Below are 19393 nucleotides of genomic sequence, written 5' to 3'. Positions count from 1 at the left end.
CCACTCGTTTTTCCGGGGATGCGTGATGATGTAATTGCGTAAAATTTTACGGTAACTTGGTGAGCACTCGGGAAAAAATAATTAAAATGTTTTTAAAGTTCAGATTTGTTTGCTAACCTCCCGTTTTCTTTACAAACGCAACACATTTAATTCATAAATATTGCTACCGTAGTGCATAGTGCACAGATTAGTTGTAGTAAAGCAAATTTAAAGTTTCTCTTCACTTGCATGTTTCGATTATTATTATGAGTGGACCGTGAAAGCAACAGAGCAAGAGCCTCGTGGTTTAGCAGTTGTGATGTCATCAAAATTGAAAGACCATGAGATGAAATAGCAAACCGACTGCCAAGTATTGACTCAAATCAAGCAGTAGGTGAGTGAGCGAGTGAGTGGAAGATTTTTTCAATTATTTTTTTTAGCCGATAACTGCTCTTGAATAACCTGGCAATAGCCAGATTGATATTGTGATTCACTCGAGGGAGTTCTCTCGGGGTTTGTGAACTCACAAATACCGCAGGAATTCATCTTGCACCTGTACTGACAGTAATAAATCTGCTGACGTACGTGACGTCAGCGACTTTGTCATTCTTGGACCTCATATGGCGACGCGGGCTCCAGGTGGCGGAATGGAACCGTCAGTTTCCTTCGATGCAGTTTGGCGTGGGTTCGCTTCCCCGCCTTATAGATCATGATTGTCTGTGTGCATGTTTGTGTGAGGGTGGGGGGACGTAAGATGGCGACGCAATATCATAGCCACAGTGATAAAAAGTATTTGCCCTCTAATAGCATCGTCACTTTTCTAAAGTTTCAAAACGTTTCCACTCAAATTTCAAAAGTAGCTAAATTTATTGCCAGGTGATTTCGGGAGAAATAATTACTATATTGTGAAATCCAGTAACAGAAGTGCTTAGTTGGCATCAATGTTTGTAATCTTAACCACAATAGTGATTATAACAGTTTCCTTGTAAAGTATTTCACAGAGAGAAAGGTTCAACTCTCAGTTTAATAACCAGCGACAACACTTAGTCACTAGAGAAAATTTCAGTACAGTTTCAGCAGTTTTCAAAAAAAAAAAAGGGACAGCAACAACATATACGTACAAACATTAACTTCAACGTGAGGAACCATAGGAATGTTACTAGTCTTTTTTGTGTGAGTGTGTGTGCTATACACGCACACACATTCAGTCAGTAAAAACGGAACGACAAAGCGCTCAATAGTAAAGCCTTGAGTTCAGTTTGTAGCTGCACACGTACTGTACTCTGGAGCCACTTTGACCACAAAAGAGGAGAGAAGGCGCTGTGGCCAGCCTCGCTCCCGGCACCATCTGCACTATCCTGCTCGTCCTCGTTCCGCCTCCCATTAAGAGCGGACTCGCAGGCCTAGTCTAGCCGATGTAAATGCGATGGAAGTCGTTGGCTCCGAACGCGGCGTTGCACTTGGGGCATTTCCTCTGACGTGTGTCGTAGCGCGTCTTGACGCACTCGAAGCAGAAGACGTGGAAGCACTTTGTCAGGACGGCGTCCTTCACCCGCGAGTTGCAACAGGGACACGTTAGGCGAGCCTGGAGGGGAGCGTGAGACGGGGAGATGTTTTATCCTCAGATGAATGGACTTAATGAGTGGACAGGAATATCTAGGACAGCAGGCGATATGACTGTGTACTGAGTGAGAGCAGTAGACTAAACTGAAAAAGATCCTGTCCAAAAAAATGGCCATATCATTTAACTGGCAGATATTTTTCATGACATCAACTCACCTTATACTCACTAATTTCTTCATTTAGGATTTCATCTCCGTTGCTAATTTTCTCAGCCGGTTTCTTGGCCTTCTCAATTTTTCTTCTCAATTTAGAGATGTCCTCCTGAAACAACAATCACAACAATGTAGAGACATGCATTAAACTTGCTGTTTGTTTGGCTTGTTTTCTAAATTCAAGATTGATTTTGTCCAAATGAGAGGTTTTGTGCTGGTTCAGGATTACCTGTAGATAAAAGAAAGGTTGGCTGATTTAAGCAAAAAAAAAAAATAATGTGAGTGATTACAAAACTCTCCCTTAAAAATGTCATAACTGTCAATATTAATTATTTAAAGAGAAAGTCAAGTGAATTTTTTTTTTTTAACAATATGTTGCATGTACCCCAACTAGTCTAAATTTGACATTCTGATTAATATGTTTTTAGAACATGAGTTAAGCAGCAAAATACAACCAATTGTATTCATCCGATGGGGCAGCCATTTTGCCACTTGAAAATCACAGTTGCTCACAGGGCCCAGGAAACGACCAATCAAGTCGCACCTGTTTTCTGAAACTGAGCCGTGATTGGATGTCACCTGAGCCTTGAGCAAGTATCATGTCATTTTCAGTCGAAAGCAAATAGCAAAATGGTTACCACCTGGTTTAAGAGATTAGAAAGGGGAAGTGGGGGAAAATGCTTAAAATAAAAAAAAAAATTAAAGGGATTTTTGTGTAAACAATCAAACCATATCGTCCAGGCCTACCATCAATATAAACCAATCAAAGTGCTAAACAAGCCTGTCTAAAAAAAAAAGAAAAGAAAAAAGTTTTGTTTCAGCATCAGTACCATACACCGAACAGTCATCCAGGAAAATACCATCTTAGAAGGCCAGTGAGGAAGAGAGGCTTGCGTTTATTGCCTCCTGAAGAGTGACGATGTGGAACAGATGCCTCGTGTCGACGTGTGCGCTACCTGTGCTCGCCGGGAGTTAAACGACTCCTTCTCCCTGGAGATGCTATTCTCTACCACCTCCTCTCGGACCACGATGAGCCTCTGTTGAACCTGCTCCAGCTGAATTCGCACCTCTTCTGACAGCAATGTTGACTCTTGAGCCTGTAGGGCGACAGTTTCACCTACTTAACTTTCAGGGACTTATTTTAACCACTAACTCCCCTTTGAGTTGTTTTGCAACATAATTCTCAAGATGACGGCTTGTGCAAGGTTTAGTGCACAATAAAGGCAGCGTTCAAGTTAAATAAGTAAACCCAAATTAATAACCATTGTTAGGAAACAGTTTCATTTCAGAATATATTTTCAGATTTCAGATTTTCTGTGAGCATCTTTTGGTAGAACTAAGTGGAGAAATGGTTGAGAATCATTCTTCTATGGGATTGTATACTAACAAAAATACACCTGCAACTGAAATTTTGGTCGTAAAAAATAAAAAATTAAAGCTAAAAAAAAAAATCAGCACATTTACAAAAATTTAACCACTAGTTGGTCTAATGATCATGAGAAATGTGAAAATCATTCCCAGGGAGCTACAGTACTCATTTATATTGAACACTGCAGTTCAATGCCACTAGCTACAAAGATGCATAACAATACTGTATATCGACCTATTTTATATGTATAAAAAAAAAACACCATACGACTTTGATTGGAACCGATTCTGGTTGTTTATTTACTACCTTGCGTTTGTTCATGTCCAGCGCTTGCGTCCTCAGTGTTAACTCTCTCTCAGCAGTGCTGATGGTGCCCTGCAGGAGGCGCTCCTTCTCCTCAAGCTTCCTCACCACCTGCAGCTGGGCATCCACCTAACAATTGCCCACAAATAATATTTATTTATTTATTTATTAACGGGCTTGTATTATTCCAGAGTCACGGTGGAAACTCACCTGTGTTTTTAAAGTAAGCAGTTGATCCGACAGCTCCTCCTTCTCCTCTTTCAGTAGCTTGTGGATCTGGTTGGACTTGATGCGCTCGCTCATCAGCTTGAAGTTGGCGTCATCCTTTTCCCGCAGCTGCTGCATCAGGCGAATGTTCTGCTCCTGCATGTCCTCGAAGGCCTGTCCGGTCACGTCCATCTCGCTCAGCAACGCGTCCTCCTCCTGCACACGGAGCGGTGAGGGTGTTGGCAAGATGGAAGACGCGGGTGTCAAATTAAAAAGTGCAGCTGCCAAACCTGGCATGCTCACACACCTGTTTTGCTGTAGACAGCTTTTTGTTGAGGACGTCGATCTGCTCCTCCACAGAGCGAATCTTTCTTAGCGCCTCCTCGTCAGCCATTTTTTTGCCCTCCCTCCTCTCGCGCTCCTCCAGCTCCCTCAATCGCTGACGCAGCTCCTCCGACTGGAATCGGCAACAAAGTACCACATAACACCTCCCCGCCATTGATGGACTTCATTATGACCGCCGTGTGATTGTTGTGCAGGGTTGATCACCTCTGACTTGGCTTTCTTCTCCGCTGCCATCAGCTGGACTTTGTCCCTCTGCTCCTTTGGTGCTGATCGATACATGTCTAAAAGCAGCTTCATCTCCCTCTGGGACTCCTGAGCTTTCCTGTATGGTCAATATAAAGTGATATTACCACAACACATCACTTGATTGACAGGGAATGGGGGGGGAGGGGCTAACCGAATCACGTGAGAAAAATGCAACTCACTTGAGCTCTACTCTGACTATCTTCAACTGCTCCATCTCTTTCCTCTTGGGCCCTCCAGCGGAAAGACGTTCCCCGGATGACTCTTCGGGTTGGTTGCCGCTCCCCAGTTTCTCCTTCTCTTCCTTTATGCCACCGCTGGTCGCGCTACTGCGAGTTGGCCTCTCCCTCTCCTTTTCCCTCTCTCGGTCTTTCTCCTCTTTCTTAATGATTTCTTTGTCTTTCTTGTCCTCCTTCTCTTTCTTCTCCTCTTTGTCCTCCTCCTTGACTGCTACTTCCGGTTCGACTCCTGGCTCGGTTTTCACCGGGATAACTTGAGAAAAAGATAATCACACAATTGACATTCTGAACACAAAAGAAGCTTGACCAAAATGTTTGTAAAACGGCCACAAGAGAGTACTGCTATCGGCACCATTACACTCACCCGCCCTTACAAAAAATTGTTTGAAAATCTGACTAAGGATTGTGTTTGACCCGGTTCTACTGTGCACAACATTGGTCCAACATTGAGAGTTTACTAGACTAGTGATAGACCAGTATGTTTTTTTTTTGGGGCCGATGTTATTAGTAGTCAAGGAGACCGATAACCGATATTTCAAGCCGATATTTATTTGCAGTAAAAGTAAAAATATTTGCGTTAAAAATTGGGGGGAAAAAACATTTTATTTTCATTTTAAACATATATATAGAATTGACAGCTTTGTCTAATTAAAAATAACAAAAATTGGAGGGAGTTTTCCGGGTCATCAGCATGTGTTAAGCTAAATTAAAAACTAAGCAAGTAAATAGTTCTCTACCTGTTTTCTACTGTAAATAAAGTTTTCCAAAATTTCAACATAATTTCTTGGTTTAACTTTTTATTATTATTATTCTTTTTAATAATAAAAAGGGGAGTTTCCATTGTCAGCATAATTTTTTTATTAAGTGGAAATTTAAATCAATCCATAAATGAAAAGTTTCCTGCATCTCATTGAGCGACAAATGCATGCCAATGTAGCAAGTTTTGAGTTTTCGTCAGGGTTCGTAAAAGGTTTCAAAAGATCTTAGCAGACAGTGAAAAATTGTCTAAATATGTTCAAAATGTCTTTACGACAAGTAAAAACTGTCTTTGAACGTCTTATAAATCCTGCTGAAAACCCTTAATTTGTTACGTTCGCAAGTATTCACCGCTCAGTGAGATACCAGCTTTATAAACCGGACTTCAGATAAGTACAAAGGCCGATGCCGATATTTGTCAAAATGGCAAATAATCGACACTATCCCTAGTTACCAGTGCTGTTTGCCGTAGAAGATTCATTTTCTGGAGGTTCCGTCTTGACCACCGACTCCCCTGCAACAGCTGCTGTCGTAGGGGACGTCATCGTCTCCTCCTTCACGTCCATCTCGGTGCTCGACTGAGTTTGCAAGATGGCGCTCCCCTTTGAAATCCGAATCTACAAAGACAACATGAAATATTTTATTTCCGCACCTTGTTGTGCAACATTCCGATTCATAAGACATCCAATTCTCAACAATGAGTTCCTTTTTTGCAACACCTGGTTGAGTTCAGCTTGTGTCTCTCTCAGTCTAAGCTTGTATTTCACAACTTCGCCCTTCATCTGCTGGTTATGGGTTTGCAGGGTGCTGATCAGGTGCCGCATCTCTCTGTTGATTGGGCCTGACGGAAGTGGCGAGAAACAAGCAGAGTGCACTTTACATCTCTTTGCAAATACTGCTGAGGAAAATCAAGTTTGGGGTTCCGAAACCTTCGAATACTCACCTGCCTGTTCGTTGGCGGCGAGAGTCTGTTCAAATTCAATACGTAGCATCTCGTACTCCTTCCTGACTTGAGCGAGGGTATCTTCCAGCTGAAACACTTCAGTACGAACCTTCCTCTGCAGAGTCACCTCGTCGTTCTGTATATAATAACGGCGTGAGCGAGGCGGCTCTCGCTTTGTACGGATACACGCGCTCAATGAGCTCACCTCCATGTGCTCCAGTTGTCGGAGGCGCGCCGTCCTGGTTGTGTTGAGGCGGGCGCGCGTCTCGTCCAACTGAGCCTTGAGGATCAGAGACTCGTTGTAGAGCACGGAAAATTGCGACTGCAGGCAGCGGTACTCGGAGGTATCCTTCACCATGCCCTCGGCTCGACTCAGCAGCTCAGCCTGAGTGGGAAGAGTCCACATTCGGAAGGCAAGATTTTATCAAATGATGTGCAATATAATGCGGTGATGCTTTCTACGAGTATAAACATGGCACATGAGACACACCTTTGTGTTGTTGTTCTCCTGCAGCACATTCTGCAGGTCCTGCTGGAGCTTCTGGAGCTCAATGAGGCGATTATCCGCCAGTTCCTGGTTTTCCTCCAGTTCGCTGTTCATTTCCTCAAACTGCAGGAGAGCATCGTCACAAAATACTACCACGCTAACAAAAATATTATAGTACAACCTACTATGACGTTCCTACCTTTCTTTTGTTGATAGTGATGGTTCCACATACACTACTGGCCTCCCCACACACTTTATAACCTTTGCTGTTCACCTAGTGTGCATGAGAGTTCATGTGATTTGTAACAGCAAACAGATTGTATTGCCCCCCGAAAAATGTGCCTTACCCTCTCTAGTATCTCACTCATGTGAGCATTCAGGCGGTTTTCTCGTCGACGGATCTTCTCCATATCCCACTGAAGCTCTTCGCTCGAGACCTGCAGCTCGCTGACACGTTGGTCTGCCTTGTTTGCTGCGCGGCCAAGAGGTCGGGACTAGACAGATGAGGACGAGAGGAGCTGATGTGAATGAGGGCTGTGAAATAATATTTCTACGCAGGACAAAAAGTCACTTTATACGAAGAGGTCACTAGCTCCTTACGGCAAAGAAAGGGAGAGACAAAAAAAAAAGGCAACAGAAAAAAAAAATCTTTGTATCTGTGTAAATTGTCACAACCACTAGTGTGGCCCTTATTTTTCTTTTTGTCTCAAAGAATACATTTATACGACCATATAATGCCTACCTCACTGGTCATGTGACTGTGTTTCTGCTTGAGGTTCTCTGACAGTTGTTGAAGACGCTCATTCTCACTGGTCAGCAGCGTATTTAATTTGGCGGCGACGTGGCACAAACTCACGGCTGAAAAATAACAGTCGCCAAGTGTGACTGACATTGAATGCAAAGCGCTCGAGCGGGTCACTAAAACATGAGGTCATTAAAGGAATACAAGACTTACAAAAAACTAACCAGATATTCTGTGAAATGGTTCATTTCAACTCTCCCTTGAAAAAATGTGTCAATTTATGTTGAGCGATTATGATTTTATAGTACTTTTTATGAATAAGATACCAGAGATATTTGCATTTTTATTCTTCATACACAACGCCTAATCGAATACTGGAATTAGTTATTAGTGGTGCGTTCCTTTAATCTACTCCGGTTCATTCATAATGATCTAATGTATCTTTCTGTAACTCACCAACTCCAGAGTCCATATTTGCTTTCAGCTGGTCTACGGTGCTCTTTAGACACTTGTAGATCTCCACAATACGAGTGGCCTGCATATGGCTGGACTGCACCCTCTCCTGCAGCTCTGCTTCCATCTCCTCACTGGTGCTGCTGGCCAGGGTGGCCAGGAAAGAGTTGGACGTCTCGCCCTGGTGGCCTGCGTGGCAACAGTAGAGCGTATCGTGATATTTTCCAATTGAATTAAATTTAAATGCAAATTTCAAACTCGAGGTTCATAAAATCAACACGGTTCAAATTCAGGGGGAAAAATTTATGTATTCAGTGTCAAATATTTCCGTAATAACTATATGACTACTGAACATGTCTGATGGAGATGTAATTTCCCAAAATCCACATCTTAATTTCCCATGGACAACAGCCTTTAGTCAAACACACAATGTTTTTATAAAAGCACTTTCATTACATCCACTCTACATTTCCTTTCCATTACCTCTGTCTTTGGCCCTCTCCTGATTGGAGTCTCCATCCGGTTCAGGGGTTTCTGGCTTCAGGTTCCTTCCCTCTCCCGTAGGAGACTTCTCTGGTTCGCTTGGCGATTGGTCATACAGTCTGATGAACAGCTTAATATTTTCATCAAGCTGAAAGCAAAGGACAATGACACCTTGACATTTTGTTGACATCTTTTATAGTGTGCAAGTGGGTCATGTTTCTTGACGCTGAGCATATATCACCAAGCGTTCACCTGGTTCCAGTATCTATTGAGGATAAGCAAGCTTGCATCATCCGTGGCCTGGCGGGTCTCTAGTCTCTCGATTCGCTCTCGCAATTCATCTTCAATCCCCTGCAAATCCAAAAATAAAATTTCTAGTTCAAAACAAAAACAAAACAGACTGTGTACATAATCATCTACTAATGACCTAATCACCACAAAGGGATTTTTACATAGTGAACTATGTAATTCACTCATATGAAATATAGTTTCAGAACACTACTCAGGGCCATTAATTATTTAATCGCATCTCATAATTACAATGTGTTATATCAATGTCAGCTTATTCATCTACCATCATAAATATTGATGCACCAGCGGCTAAATTGCTTTTCTAGGGACCATCGGTTGTTCACTACTTTTGAAGGCGCGTTGTAGGATACATTAAGGGCATACACAAAATGGTGAACTTAAACAGTGGATAGAGTGTTTCCGAACTCTGCCACAAACTCTGGTTTCTACAAAAACTAACAAAACACACCTGTCTCTGATCTAAAGATTCTCCCAGCTTCCGGTTCTTAGCCTGGAGAGCTTTGATATCTTGTTCTTCCTGAAACACAAATGATAAAACATTACGAATAAACACCCATACAAATATACTGTCCTTTAAAATATTTACAACGAAGAAAGAGAAAATACACAATCTGACCGAGTTAGAAACCCCTCCCAGTTTGATGACCGTCTCCACCGCTGTGCTCCCACCAGCAGCTGCAGCACTGACACCGGGACCTCCGTCCTCTCTCCGCTTCTCTGGGTGCACACCAGAAGTTGACGAAGGGCCGCTTGGGTCTGCAGGACGCTTCTGCCCAGACATCCTGAGACACCTGTAACAACAAGCAACGTAATGGTAATGGTTCTTCAGCTACTAGGCACTAAACATGTGTTCGAATGTGGCTGGCGGGCGTCATCATGTAGAGCCAAACAAAACTTAACGATACAAAAAGAAATAAATAAAAAAAGTTCATTCTGTATCTAAATGCCACATTAGCATCAGGCTACTATGGTGCTAATATTAGCCACATGCTAATAGAAGCGCAGAAATGCCGAGTAAAAGTAACGTTTTTTGGGGGGGATTTTTTAACATTAAAATTTCGGCATCACGTTCAACTGATCCGAGTCGGTCATAAAAATGTCTTACCACTTTTTGACGAAGGAGCTTAATAAAAATGTGAAATGAAACTAGCAAATGTTGATACTGCGGCTTCTTACTGCGGAAACGGAAGCTGCAGCGAGCGAACTATCAATATGCACCTGCAAGTGCGCCATCTAGTGCCACGGAGCGATTAACATAGTAAAGGTTATTGTTCAAAATGGGAACTTCACGTTGTTTATTTCTCCAGTCACTGGAGAAATAATCCTGGAGTCCAGTGTTTTTACATTACAAAAACCACCACCATTCAAAAATGTTAGAAACAATTACACATACTGAAATAATAATGATTTGTGGTGGCAATAGAAGAGTATTTATTTGTTCTGCCTGTCACCATAAGTTGCTGTTTTGGATAAATTAACACAATATTAGTGACAACTGGCAAATAAATAATGATTTTATGAGCAGTTGAGTGAAACCTATTGATCTCTCATAGCACACTAACCATAGTGGTTGGGAATCACTGCGGTACTGCGCTATTGCCCTAACCCTAACCCATCTATTTTAAGATCGCAGACTATCCTCAAATAATAGAAACATGTTGTGCCAACATCCCATTATAAATATTGGGATGAGTACTGAGTATCAGCCCTGGCACAAATAGCAAAAATGTCATTAAAATAAGACTTGTAAAACCACTGACAAAAGTTATACTAAATCCACAGAGTCAACATGCCATAAGATTAGAGACATGATGATCATTTTCTTTGTCTTCCTCTGTCTCTTGAGTCAAACAATGATCTGCCCTTTTCACCTTGGTGCTTATATAAAAGCGATTCATGGACCCTTACTGAACAGGGATCAGCAATACTGAAGGGTATAGTGCACAGTTCAGAGTCCATGTTGTGTAAAAAATGGTTTTCGAGTGTCAACAGCTTGTGCGTGCAGGACGTGTTTGGTGGGCAGTGACGCATGGCAGATGCAAAGCTTTCATCTCAAAACAACTTCCATAAACCTACTGTCAGTTCAAGACTGAATTAGAAATGACATATATGACGATGCATATCATGCACTTCCTGGACCAAAATATTGGGACATCTGGACATTACAAATAAAGGAATGGAGGAAATGTTATTTTAATTAGAAATCAGCTTGACTGAGTGTGTCTTGGTGAATTTCTGTCCAGTTATTCATAGTAACATTTTTGAAGTCAGATCTTTGTTGTTGATGATTGGATTTGAAGTTTTTCCACAAGAAAAAAAACAAAAACAAAAAACAATCCAAGCATGCCTTTATCGTATCTTGCTGCAAAAGATGAAAGTGTACAATTGTCCATGACTCCTAAACTAATGGACCTACAAACTCCTGGGGGAGTTTTTTTTAGTAATAGTAGTAGTTATTTGTAAATTTTGGGCAGACCAACCAGTCAGAGGACAGAAAAATGCTGGTGTCATTGAAGGTCAGCGCTCCCGCCCTGTGAGGACTCAGGAGGAATTTGAAAACCGATTTTTTTTTAAATAAAACAGTCCAGTTGCTAAAATAGTTCAAGTTACAATACAGTCACAATCACAATGAATCCACAGCGCAATTGCCTGCATCTTCACATCTACACAAGCACAGAAACCTGTATAGCGACATTACAAATTTGATCGTCAATTTATTGCTCGGTTGACACATTATGTTCTATGTTCCCTTTGATTGTTTTAACTTTTGCCTGGACTGCCCCCAAAGTCCACAAAGGAGCACTATTGATGCCTTTTAACTCCGCCCATGTCTATCCGCTTTGGGCCAATTGTATTTCCGGGGTGACGCACGCCCCGCCACATCACATCTGGAGCCCCTCCTCCTCTTGCTTAAATAGAGTTTTGGCCGCTCCCTTCGACCCCCGCATTCAGTGTGACTCCACGCCACATCGGTCCAACTGTCAAGTAAGTTTTCCACTTTTTTTTTTCTCTATATTTGTGCATCGAGTGGGGTGGACACGAACGGGGGGTGGGCGTTTTATGGAAGTAAGCCGAACATTTTTTCTGCCGTTTAGTTTCCAAAACTTGCTCGACAAGTTGTGTGCTTGTGCAAGCTGAATCCTGTGCAGATTTCTTTGCTTACTTATACTGAACATTTGAGCGAGTCCTGACGCGTCAGCATGAATAAAACATGCCAATCCTGTGACTTTATCAAAGAAACTCCTGCACGTTGTAGTCTGCAGCAAATGCATTTTTTTTCTAAATTCCAAACGTGGTATCTTATCTGATCGTCCAAGTGTACAATGAACTTTGGTTGCAACACAAGGATGGCAAAAATACTCATTCTTGTACTTGCGTACTGATTTAACCCCTTTTACTTAAAGCCTGAAGAACAGTATCAAGATATTTGTACTTCGTTACTTCCCACCACTGGTTGCACATTAGGGAGAAAAAAACAGTGGAGGTTGAACTAAACCAAACATTGACAGAGGTGACATAATAGAGGCAGAGAAAAACAACATCTTCCTCATACTTGCTTACTTCCTAAATAACCTGTTTCTCCCTCTCAAGGATGGCTCGGCAATTTCCATCCCTTTCTCCGGAGCAAAAGAAGGAGCTCTCGGAAATCGCCCAAAAGATTGTGGCCCCGGGGAAGGGAATCCTAGCGGCAGATGAGTCAACTGGTCAGTTCACATGATGGCAAGAGTCATTAAAAAAAAAAAAGTTATAAGTGAAACACTGATTTTTTTTTCTTGCCTTGAAGGCACCATGGGAAAGCGTCTCCAGAACATCAACGTGGAGAACAATGAGGAAAACCGTCGCTACTTCCGCGACCTCCTCTTCACATCAGCTGACCCCGTTCCTGACTCCATAGGAGGGGTCATCCTGTTTCACGAGACGCTCTACCAGAAGTCAACCAGTGGAAAGCCCTTCCCCCAACTCATTAAAGAAAGGGGCATTGTTGTGGGCATCAAGGTTAGTGGGTAAAGCTCTCACAAATCGTTGTACATTTAGTGGTGCAAATATACATGTATAATTTTTATATATATGGGAAGACAGTAATGGCGCATCAACTACGGTTGCAACAATTAATGGAATAAATGAAATAATTTGATTACAAACTAAGGTTGAAGCAAAATCTCAGCCTCTGGGGTCATTTTTCCACTGTCACTGCACATATCAATCCGTGTAGAAATAAATTGAAATGATGTGTTAAATCCTCTTCCACTGTCCAGTGAACTCTTAGCCGTGGTACAGAGACTGAATAGGCATGTTCTCTTTTCGTTGCTTTCGCACAAACTTTATTTGAGCTTTTCTACCAACGTTCGGTGCACTCAGCGCAAGCTCCACCGCTCTCATTCACTCCCTGGACCAACACCGCCCCCCTGTGCCAATGTGCGGTACTGCAATACTCTAGCCCCATAATACTACTCTTTAAAGTGCCAGGCTTGGCCTGTAAATTGTAACAGATGACTGCGAGCCATGATCGAGGAAAGTTCGTAAAAGTGAGAGAATGTCCAAATTTGGGGATCATTTCACACCTGATGTTAGCTCATTTAATATAGCCTACAAGTTGGAACATATTGTAATACCCCAGCAGGTGGTCAAGTACGTGCACAGCTGCACCTTCAATCGCTTTAAGCACATTCATACACTAGCCGTCAGTGGCCACAATTCACGGTCACACAACTCGTAGACTGGCAATCAGGTTAACCAGTTAACACTAAACTCTCATTTGGTGATACCCATGTCACTCATAAGGGCTTTTAAGCCATACAAGTCAGATACTACAATCGAATGTGAGAATGTTGCCCTCAAGTGGACAAAAATAATACAAAACCCAGTGCATATGTTGGTGTTTAATACTAAATCAATTTGTCTGATAGAATAATAAGTAAAACCCTTGACTCTAAAAAATATTAGACTATTTCAGTTGGTGATATACCAGGAAATAACTTTTTTTTTTAAACTATTTATTTTTTATTATTATTTAATAATTGTATTTATATTTATAAATGTATACTATTTAGCACCAGTTCAGTTGCCGAGTGATAGAGTGTCCGCCCTGAGACTGGGAGGTCACGGGTTCAGTCTCCGGCTGGGTCATACCAAAGACTATATTGCTTGACACTCATCATTAATTGGGGGGTTAGATCGCCAAATGATTCCCGAGCGCGGCACTTAGGTGGGTGTGACAACCAGGGGTACTTGGGAGGGGTAAACAAAATTAAAGCCAATCATGTCCAGTTTAATTAATTAATTAATTGAGAGAGAAAAAAAATAAACAAACAACAGTAGTAGTCTGTGACCTAGACACATTTCTATAACACATCTGCCTTATTTTGAAAGCCAATGACAGCTTCCTCCCTCAGGTGGACAAAGGCACAGCTGGTCTGAATGGAACAGACGGAGAGACAACAACACAAGGTAAAAAAAGAAAAAGATTTGCTTCTTTCACCACAAAACGTCTTCTTCAGCTGCCGATGCTCATCGTGCCGTTTCTCCGCAGGCATTGACGGCCTGTCGGAGCGCTGTGCCCAGTACAAGAAGGACGGCTGCGACTTTGCCAAGTGGAGGTGCGTGCTCAAGATCTCAGACAGCTGCCCCACACCTCTCGCCATTGCCGAGAACGCCAACGTACTGGCCAGATATGCCAGCATCTGTCAACAGGTTGGCATTACTCACTCGACACTTGGGATAATTTGAACAATGCTAATATGTATCAGGAGTCGCGGCGATTCCTGCATCTGCCTAAATTGTGTTCAGACTAGTACATTATTCAGATTTCCAAAACGTCCCTGGAGGAGGTAATCCTAAAAAACACATTGATATCTTGTATCAGAATGGACTGGTGCCCATCGTGGAGCCAGAGATCCTTCCCGATGGAGACCATGACCTGCAGCGATGCCAGTATGTCACAGAAAAGGTGGGTAGGCCATCTGTTCAAAACTTTTAAATGAACAAATCTTTCTCCTCAAAATAGAATATTGAAAAGCATGCGTCTCTTCAGGTTCTGGCTGCTGTGTACAAGGCTCTGTCTGAGCACCACGTTTACCTGGAGGGAACGCTGCTGAAGCCCAACATGGTCACCGCCGGACACTCCTGCACCAAGAAGTTCACCCCTCAGGAGGTCGGCATGGCTACCGTGACGGCTCTGAGGCGCACGGTGCCGGCCGCTGTTCCAGGTGAGCCTTTTAAGATATTTCCCAAAATATCACAAAGTGGGCATTTAGTGCAAGTGTATTTAATTTGTCTGCCTGTCATTATATGTCACCGGTATAGATAGTTGAAGATACATTTGTAGTTAATCATTTTTGTTGCAATTACTTGTAGGCATCTGCTTCCTGTCTGGGGGTCAGAGTGAGGAAGAGGCCTCGCTCAACCTGAACGCCATCAACCAGGTGCCGCTCATTCGCCCCTGGAGGCTCACCTTCTCGTACGGCCGTGCGCTGCAAGCGTCCACTCTTGCAGCCTGGCAGGGCAAATCTACCAACAAAGCCGCTGCACAGGACGTGTTCTGCAAAAGGGCCAAGGTAAGCCACGGTGACGACGATGAGTATTAATCCACTCTTATCTTGCATTACCCAACTTTATTATGACTAGTAAATGATTTGCCAGAAGCTGTTTGTTTGTTCCGTAATGCGCGCAGATAACCGAGCTGATGATTAACTCTCTCCTCAGATCAACGGCCTGGCTGCTAAAGGAGAGTACAAGGCCACAGGTTCGGCCAACCAGGCCGCCATGCAGTCTCTGCACACCACCAACTACGTCTATTAAATGCTCTCATTTCAAGCGACGACACACTTGGACCAAAAATAAACGACCTGAAATGATGGATGGACATCATCGAGTGGGGAGATTGTCTTATCACCTTGAACTTCTGTTTGCCTTCTTAAAGAAATAAATTAAGTGACCAAATGTGTTTATTATTATTATTATTATTATTATTATTATTGACGTATCATCAGTTCTGTTTTTTTTTTTTTGCTTTTTTTACAGTCATGAGGGCTATGGCTGTCCAATTAACTGAAATAATGGAAGCTGCTGGGAAAATTTCCTACTATCAAAATACATTGAATTCTACCTTTATTTAATAATGTTAAATATTGTGGTTTTAGAATTCCATTTGCATTAGCTTTGAAGAAATGTTTTGCTACGTTTGCTTGTATTTCACAAGTACACCCAATTTGCTTGAAAGCTAATATAAACAATCAATTGGTAATAACGATTGCACGACATAAAACAAGTTCATAAAAGTGGTCCAAAGACAGACACATTTTCCAAATGGATATTTCCCAAACTTCACATATACTTTACATTAATACTGTCGTGATGTTGTCTTGTGACAGAAAAGTCAAACTACTGTCAAATGAGGTAGGATCACATTGACGATCACAAGATGTTCACAGATTAAGTGGGCCTTCAGTGTTTTTTTTGTAATTAAAACATCAGTGCTATACAAAAATGCAATATAATAGGCACATTCATCATCTGGAGCAGTTTAGGATCACTATCTAATGTGATACAAACGTAATAATAATAACCAAATGCTGATTATTAAATGTGTTGCGTGTGCAGATATCTATAGAAATGTTTTGCTAGTCCAACATGGCTTGTTTGGGTCACCCAATCAGGAGACAGAAAAACACTGATGTTATTGTGGGCCATCAGTGTCAGCAGAGTAAGATTTGTCTTTGTAAAAGTGAACTATTGATACAAATATATTATTTTAAATCATTAGACTGTGAAAGTATGTTAATGATGCGTGTGTATAGTTAAGTGATTAAAAACCAAGCAGATACATTATAATTATTCTTGGGCTGTTGTGTCACTCTGTGGCATTGACATTTGCTGGAAAATGACCTGTTGAAGATAGAGGATGGATGGGTTACATAAAGAAATACGATGACCAACACATCTAGTGCCCTAAAAAATTATGTATTTTTCAGAATTTTCAATGATATGCTTATCCATATCGGCTATTAACTCATTCACTGCCATTGACGGCTATAGACGTCAAAAATTCATTTGAACTATTTCTAAAAAAAAAAAATTCCCCACTTTTGTTAAGAGTGAACCTAGAAAAAAATATTGTACATTTAGAATGGATACAAAATTTGTGATTAATCCTGAGTTAACTAGTGAAGTCATGCAGTTAATTAAGAAAAAATGTAATCGCCTGACTCCCCTAATTTTTAATAGTCTTTTAAAAATAATAATTGTAAGTATTATTGTTTTATTTTTAATAATCTTTTTTTTTTTAAGATGATTAAAACTTAGGGACGTCAGGTGATTAAAACTTTTAATCATAATCAATCGCATGACTTCACTAGTTAACAAATTTTATATCTGTTCTAAATGTTCAATAAAAAAAATTCTAGGTTTTCATACTCTTGTTAACAAAAGTGGGAAAAAATGTTAAACTAATAGAAATAGTTCAAATGAATTTTTGACGTCTATAGCTGTCAATGGCAGTGAATGAGTTAATTTGTGTCTTTTATTTTTTGTGTTAATGTTTTTCATATTGTGCTACATCCGTCATACAAAGAAATACAGTACTTCCAAAGAGAGTTTGGCTTTCCGCTTCAATTCCAATTAACAACAATGTTGGCATCTGTTGGAGTCAGAGTGTTACCTGAGTGTGTGTGGATTTCAGAGCCGACCGTGCGATGGCCGACAAGAAGATGAGCAGCACCGATATGCACAGAGAGCATGTGCACAAAATGCATTCAATACTAAAAAGTTGTACCTAAACAAGGAACGAAAATAGATGTAAATAAGGTCAAGCATTTTGAAAAAAGTGCTTATTTGTGTAAAATGTCATTTACCACTCTAATGTATTTCCACTCTTGCTCCATTGGGCTTGCATAGTAACTGAAATAGTGATAACGGGAAAGGGAAACTACTATTCTGTATCCCACAGAGACAATAATTCCCAGGATGGCAAGAATATACATTGCCAAACAAACAGTCACCTGGAAGAAATAGGAAAAAAAAAGTTATTTGTTCCAGGCTCAAATTGCCACCATCATAAAAAATGTAATTAACATTTTGACACTTTGTAATGATACAGCAAAGATAACCACTGTACAATGGAAACTCCCCACAGGAAGTTCACATCCCAGATTCAAAGCCAGCATATCATAACTGTGAGGCAAATATGCTAACAACATATGCAATATGTCATCAAGCTAATTACTCAGACCACAGGTTGACCTAAAAGTCCTTTCTATTTTTCAGCCATAATAGATGTCTATCAAATCAGCAAATCACTTTCAGTCATGTTATCATATAAAGAAATTAATAACATTTTTCTTTTTTTATGATATAGCTACGTTTGTTCTAGACCAATTTGCATAACAGCTAACACCGCTAGCATGTAGCCTTGAGAAGAAACTAACCGTGTTACTGTAATTTAGGTAATTGAATTAGTATTCAAATAAATTGAACTTTACTTGATGAAATGAAAATGATATTTTTAGCAAAATAGGAGTGGTCAGAGCGCCTGTAATAGGCCTACTGATGGAAAGAGTTCAATCATGAGCTGCAAAGCCTTGTTTCCACCGACGGTATCTGCTCTGCTCTTAGCTTACCGGTACTTTATAATGCGTTTGGAAATTAATGGGAGGGGTACGTGTGTTGCCTTTCCGAACCCTCAGTTCATTTCCAAATGCAACCATAATTACCCTACCATTCGTTTCGATGGGCATGCTCCAGTGTAGATAGACAAGCTTCCACATACAATAAACTGCAGGAAAAAAAGAACAAAAACAATATTACCATGTGGACATTAGGAAAACATGCACAATCCAATGAGATCTGCATCAAGAGCTCAGCAAATGTTTTTAGTTGAAGTTAAGAGTAGTACAATTTCAACTGAGGAGAATAATAAGAATATTGAATACCAGAGCTCCCTGCCAGAAAGGAATTAAGATGTTGGTAGAGTTTTCCAGAGTTTCGCTGATCAAGATGAATCCCATCATGATCTCAGCACAGCCACAGATCAGAATGACAATCTGGGGGGGGGGGAGAAGAGCAGTCTGTCTCACGGCATGGAAAAACAGAAACTACACATAGAGAGCGCATTACGGGCATTATTACCCCGAGACTTTGAGGCTCCTTTTGGACAAAGCGATGAAGAGGTTTGCTGTACATCAGTACTTTGGCTTCCTGCCCGTTCTCCTCTGGATCACTTGTAATCTCTGTTGTGGTTGTTGTTGGTGTACAGTAATCCATGGTGAAGACACTAGACAACAGAAAAGCAATGTTAGTCCATCCAGATGTGCATTCTGCCACATAACTGTCACTACTCTTCTTTTTTTTTGAGGGACTGACACTGGAGAATAAAATCAGGAATCCAATGTAAACTTTGATGTCAATAAAAACAGAGCGCAACACACATGCAGTAACATACCTCACTTTAGTTTTTCACATGGAGAAGCAGTGGAAGGAAGTTGAAAATGTTAAGCAATGCTGTGGGCGGGGAAAGGAGCTAGAGAAATTTGGATCTTTTATCAAGAGGAGGAGCTCAGCTTTTGGATGTCGCAGGAGGTTCATTCTTTGGAAAGACTGTCAAACGTTGTAAGCACAGGCGCAGATGTGATTTTATGTGGGTGGGGCGGGAAGCAAACTTACAAAAATAATAAAATATAACATATGGGGTCGTCCCACGTCCTGTGGGTTGCTCCATTTTGCGCGAGAGAGTGCATTCACTGCATTGTGACATCACCGATCGA

At 41.3% G+C, this 19393-nt stretch overlaps 3 protein-coding genes across 6 annotated transcripts; 1 reads left to right on the top strand and 2 right to left on the bottom strand.

Moving 5' to 3' along the window:
* Nucleotides 1-984: 984 nt before the first annotated feature.
* Nucleotides 985-9885, bottom strand: rnf20 (ring finger protein 20, E3 ubiquitin protein ligase). Of its 2 annotated transcripts, none has more exons than XM_077577300.1 (22): nt 9742-9885; nt 9253-9427; nt 9085-9153; nt 8577-8675; nt 8325-8472; nt 7845-8030; nt 7389-7504; nt 6994-7140; nt 6846-6920; nt 6650-6769; nt 6365-6544; nt 6160-6295; nt 5936-6090; nt 5671-5833; nt 4404-4713; nt 4183-4300; nt 3941-4090; nt 3637-3849; nt 3430-3555; nt 2711-2851; nt 1759-1863; nt 985-1564 (listed from the first exon to the last, which is right to left on the bottom strand). In XM_077577300.1, exons 2-22 carry the CDS (start codon nt 9415-9417, stop codon nt 1388-1390), a joined length of 3099 nt encoding a protein of 1032 aa, XP_077433426.1. In that variant the 5' UTR covers nt 9418-9427; nt 9742-9885; the 3' UTR covers nt 985-1387. The 2 variants fall into 2 exon arrangements, with proteins under 2 accessions (XP_077433426.1, XP_077433427.1); XM_077577301.1 differs by having other exon boundaries at nt 5936-6057.
* A 1606-nt stretch (nt 9886-11491) lies between these two features.
* Nucleotides 11492-15575, top strand: LOC144058782 (fructose-bisphosphate aldolase B-like). Its single transcript, XM_077577303.1, has 9 exons — nt 11492-11621; nt 12228-12340; nt 12421-12632; nt 14030-14084; nt 14167-14327; nt 14500-14583; nt 14668-14842; nt 14991-15190; nt 15339-15575. The coding sequence occupies exons 2-9, from the start codon at nt 12229-12231 to the stop codon at nt 15432-15434; spliced, it is 1095 nt and encodes a 364-aa protein (XP_077433429.1). The 5' UTR covers nt 11492-11621; nt 12228; the 3' UTR covers nt 15435-15575.
* Nucleotides 15576-15917: 342 nt separating this feature from the next.
* LOC144058783 (uncharacterized) lies at nt 15918-19217 on the bottom strand. 3 transcript variants are annotated; one of them, XR_013295479.1, is made up of 7 exons: nt 19072-19217; nt 18759-18903; nt 18563-18673; nt 18059-18405; nt 17486-17632; nt 17293-17406; nt 15918-16520 (listed from the first exon to the last, which is right to left on the bottom strand). XR_013295479.1 is itself a non-coding variant. In XM_077577304.1 (7 exons), the coding sequence occupies exons 2-7, from the start codon at nt 18891-18893 to the stop codon at nt 16467-16469; spliced, it is 618 nt and encodes a 205-aa protein (XP_077433430.1). In that variant the 5' UTR covers nt 18894-18903; nt 19072-19217; the 3' UTR covers nt 15918-16466. The 3 variants fall into 3 exon arrangements, 1 of the variants encoding a protein (XP_077433430.1); XR_013295480.1 differs by having other exon boundaries at nt 18113-18405; XM_077577304.1 differs by having other exon boundaries at nt 18349-18405.
* Nucleotides 19218-19393: the final 176 nt, after the last annotated feature.

The sequence above is a fragment of the Vanacampus margaritifer genome, chromosome 10 (assembly GCF_051991255.1).
Source record: "Vanacampus margaritifer isolate UIUO_Vmar chromosome 10, RoL_Vmar_1.0, whole genome shotgun sequence".
In the NCBI taxonomy this organism is placed as follows: Eukaryota; Metazoa; Chordata; class Actinopteri; order Syngnathiformes; family Syngnathidae; genus Vanacampus; species Vanacampus margaritifer.
This window is presented reverse-complemented; position numbering and strand designations above follow the sequence as displayed.

Bases quoted from the DNA above. Each gene is read 5' to 3' on its own strand.
- LOC144058782 (XM_077577303.1), top strand. From the start codon at position 12,229: ATGGCTCGGCAATTTCCATCCCTTTCTCCGGAGCAAAAGAAGGAGCTC. The intron at 12,341-12,420 runs GTCAGTTCACAT...CTTGCCTTGAAG, and splicing joins AGCGGCAGATGAGTCAACTG to GCACCATGGGAAAGCGTCTC. The intron at 12,633-14,029 runs GTTAGTGGGTAA...TTCCTCCCTCAG, and splicing joins GCATTGTTGTGGGCATCAAG to GTGGACAAAGGCACAGCTGG.
- rnf20 (XM_077577300.1), bottom strand. From the start codon at position 9,417: ATGTCTGGGCAGAAGCGTCCTGCAGACCCAAGCGGCCCTTCGTCAACT. The intron at 8,676-9,084 runs GTGTGTTTTGTT...TTGGATTTGCAG, and splicing joins AATCTTTAGATCAGAGACAG to GGGATTGAAGATGAATTGCG. The intron at 6,545-6,649 runs GTGTGTCTCATG...CTTCCCACTCAG, and splicing joins AGGAGAACAACAACACAAAG to GCTGAGCTGCTGAGTCGAGC.
- LOC144058783 (XM_077577304.1), bottom strand. From the start codon at position 18,893: ATGGATTACTGTACACCAACAACAACCACAACAGAGATTACAAGTGAT. The intron at 18,674-18,758 runs GTAATAATGCCC...CCCCCCCCCCAG, and splicing joins AGGAGCCTCAAAGTCTCGGG to ATTGTCATTCTGATCTGTGG. The intron at 18,406-18,562 runs GTATTCAATATT...TTTTTCCTGCAG, and splicing joins CTTTCTGGCAGGGAGCTCTG to TTTATTGTATGTGGAAGCTT.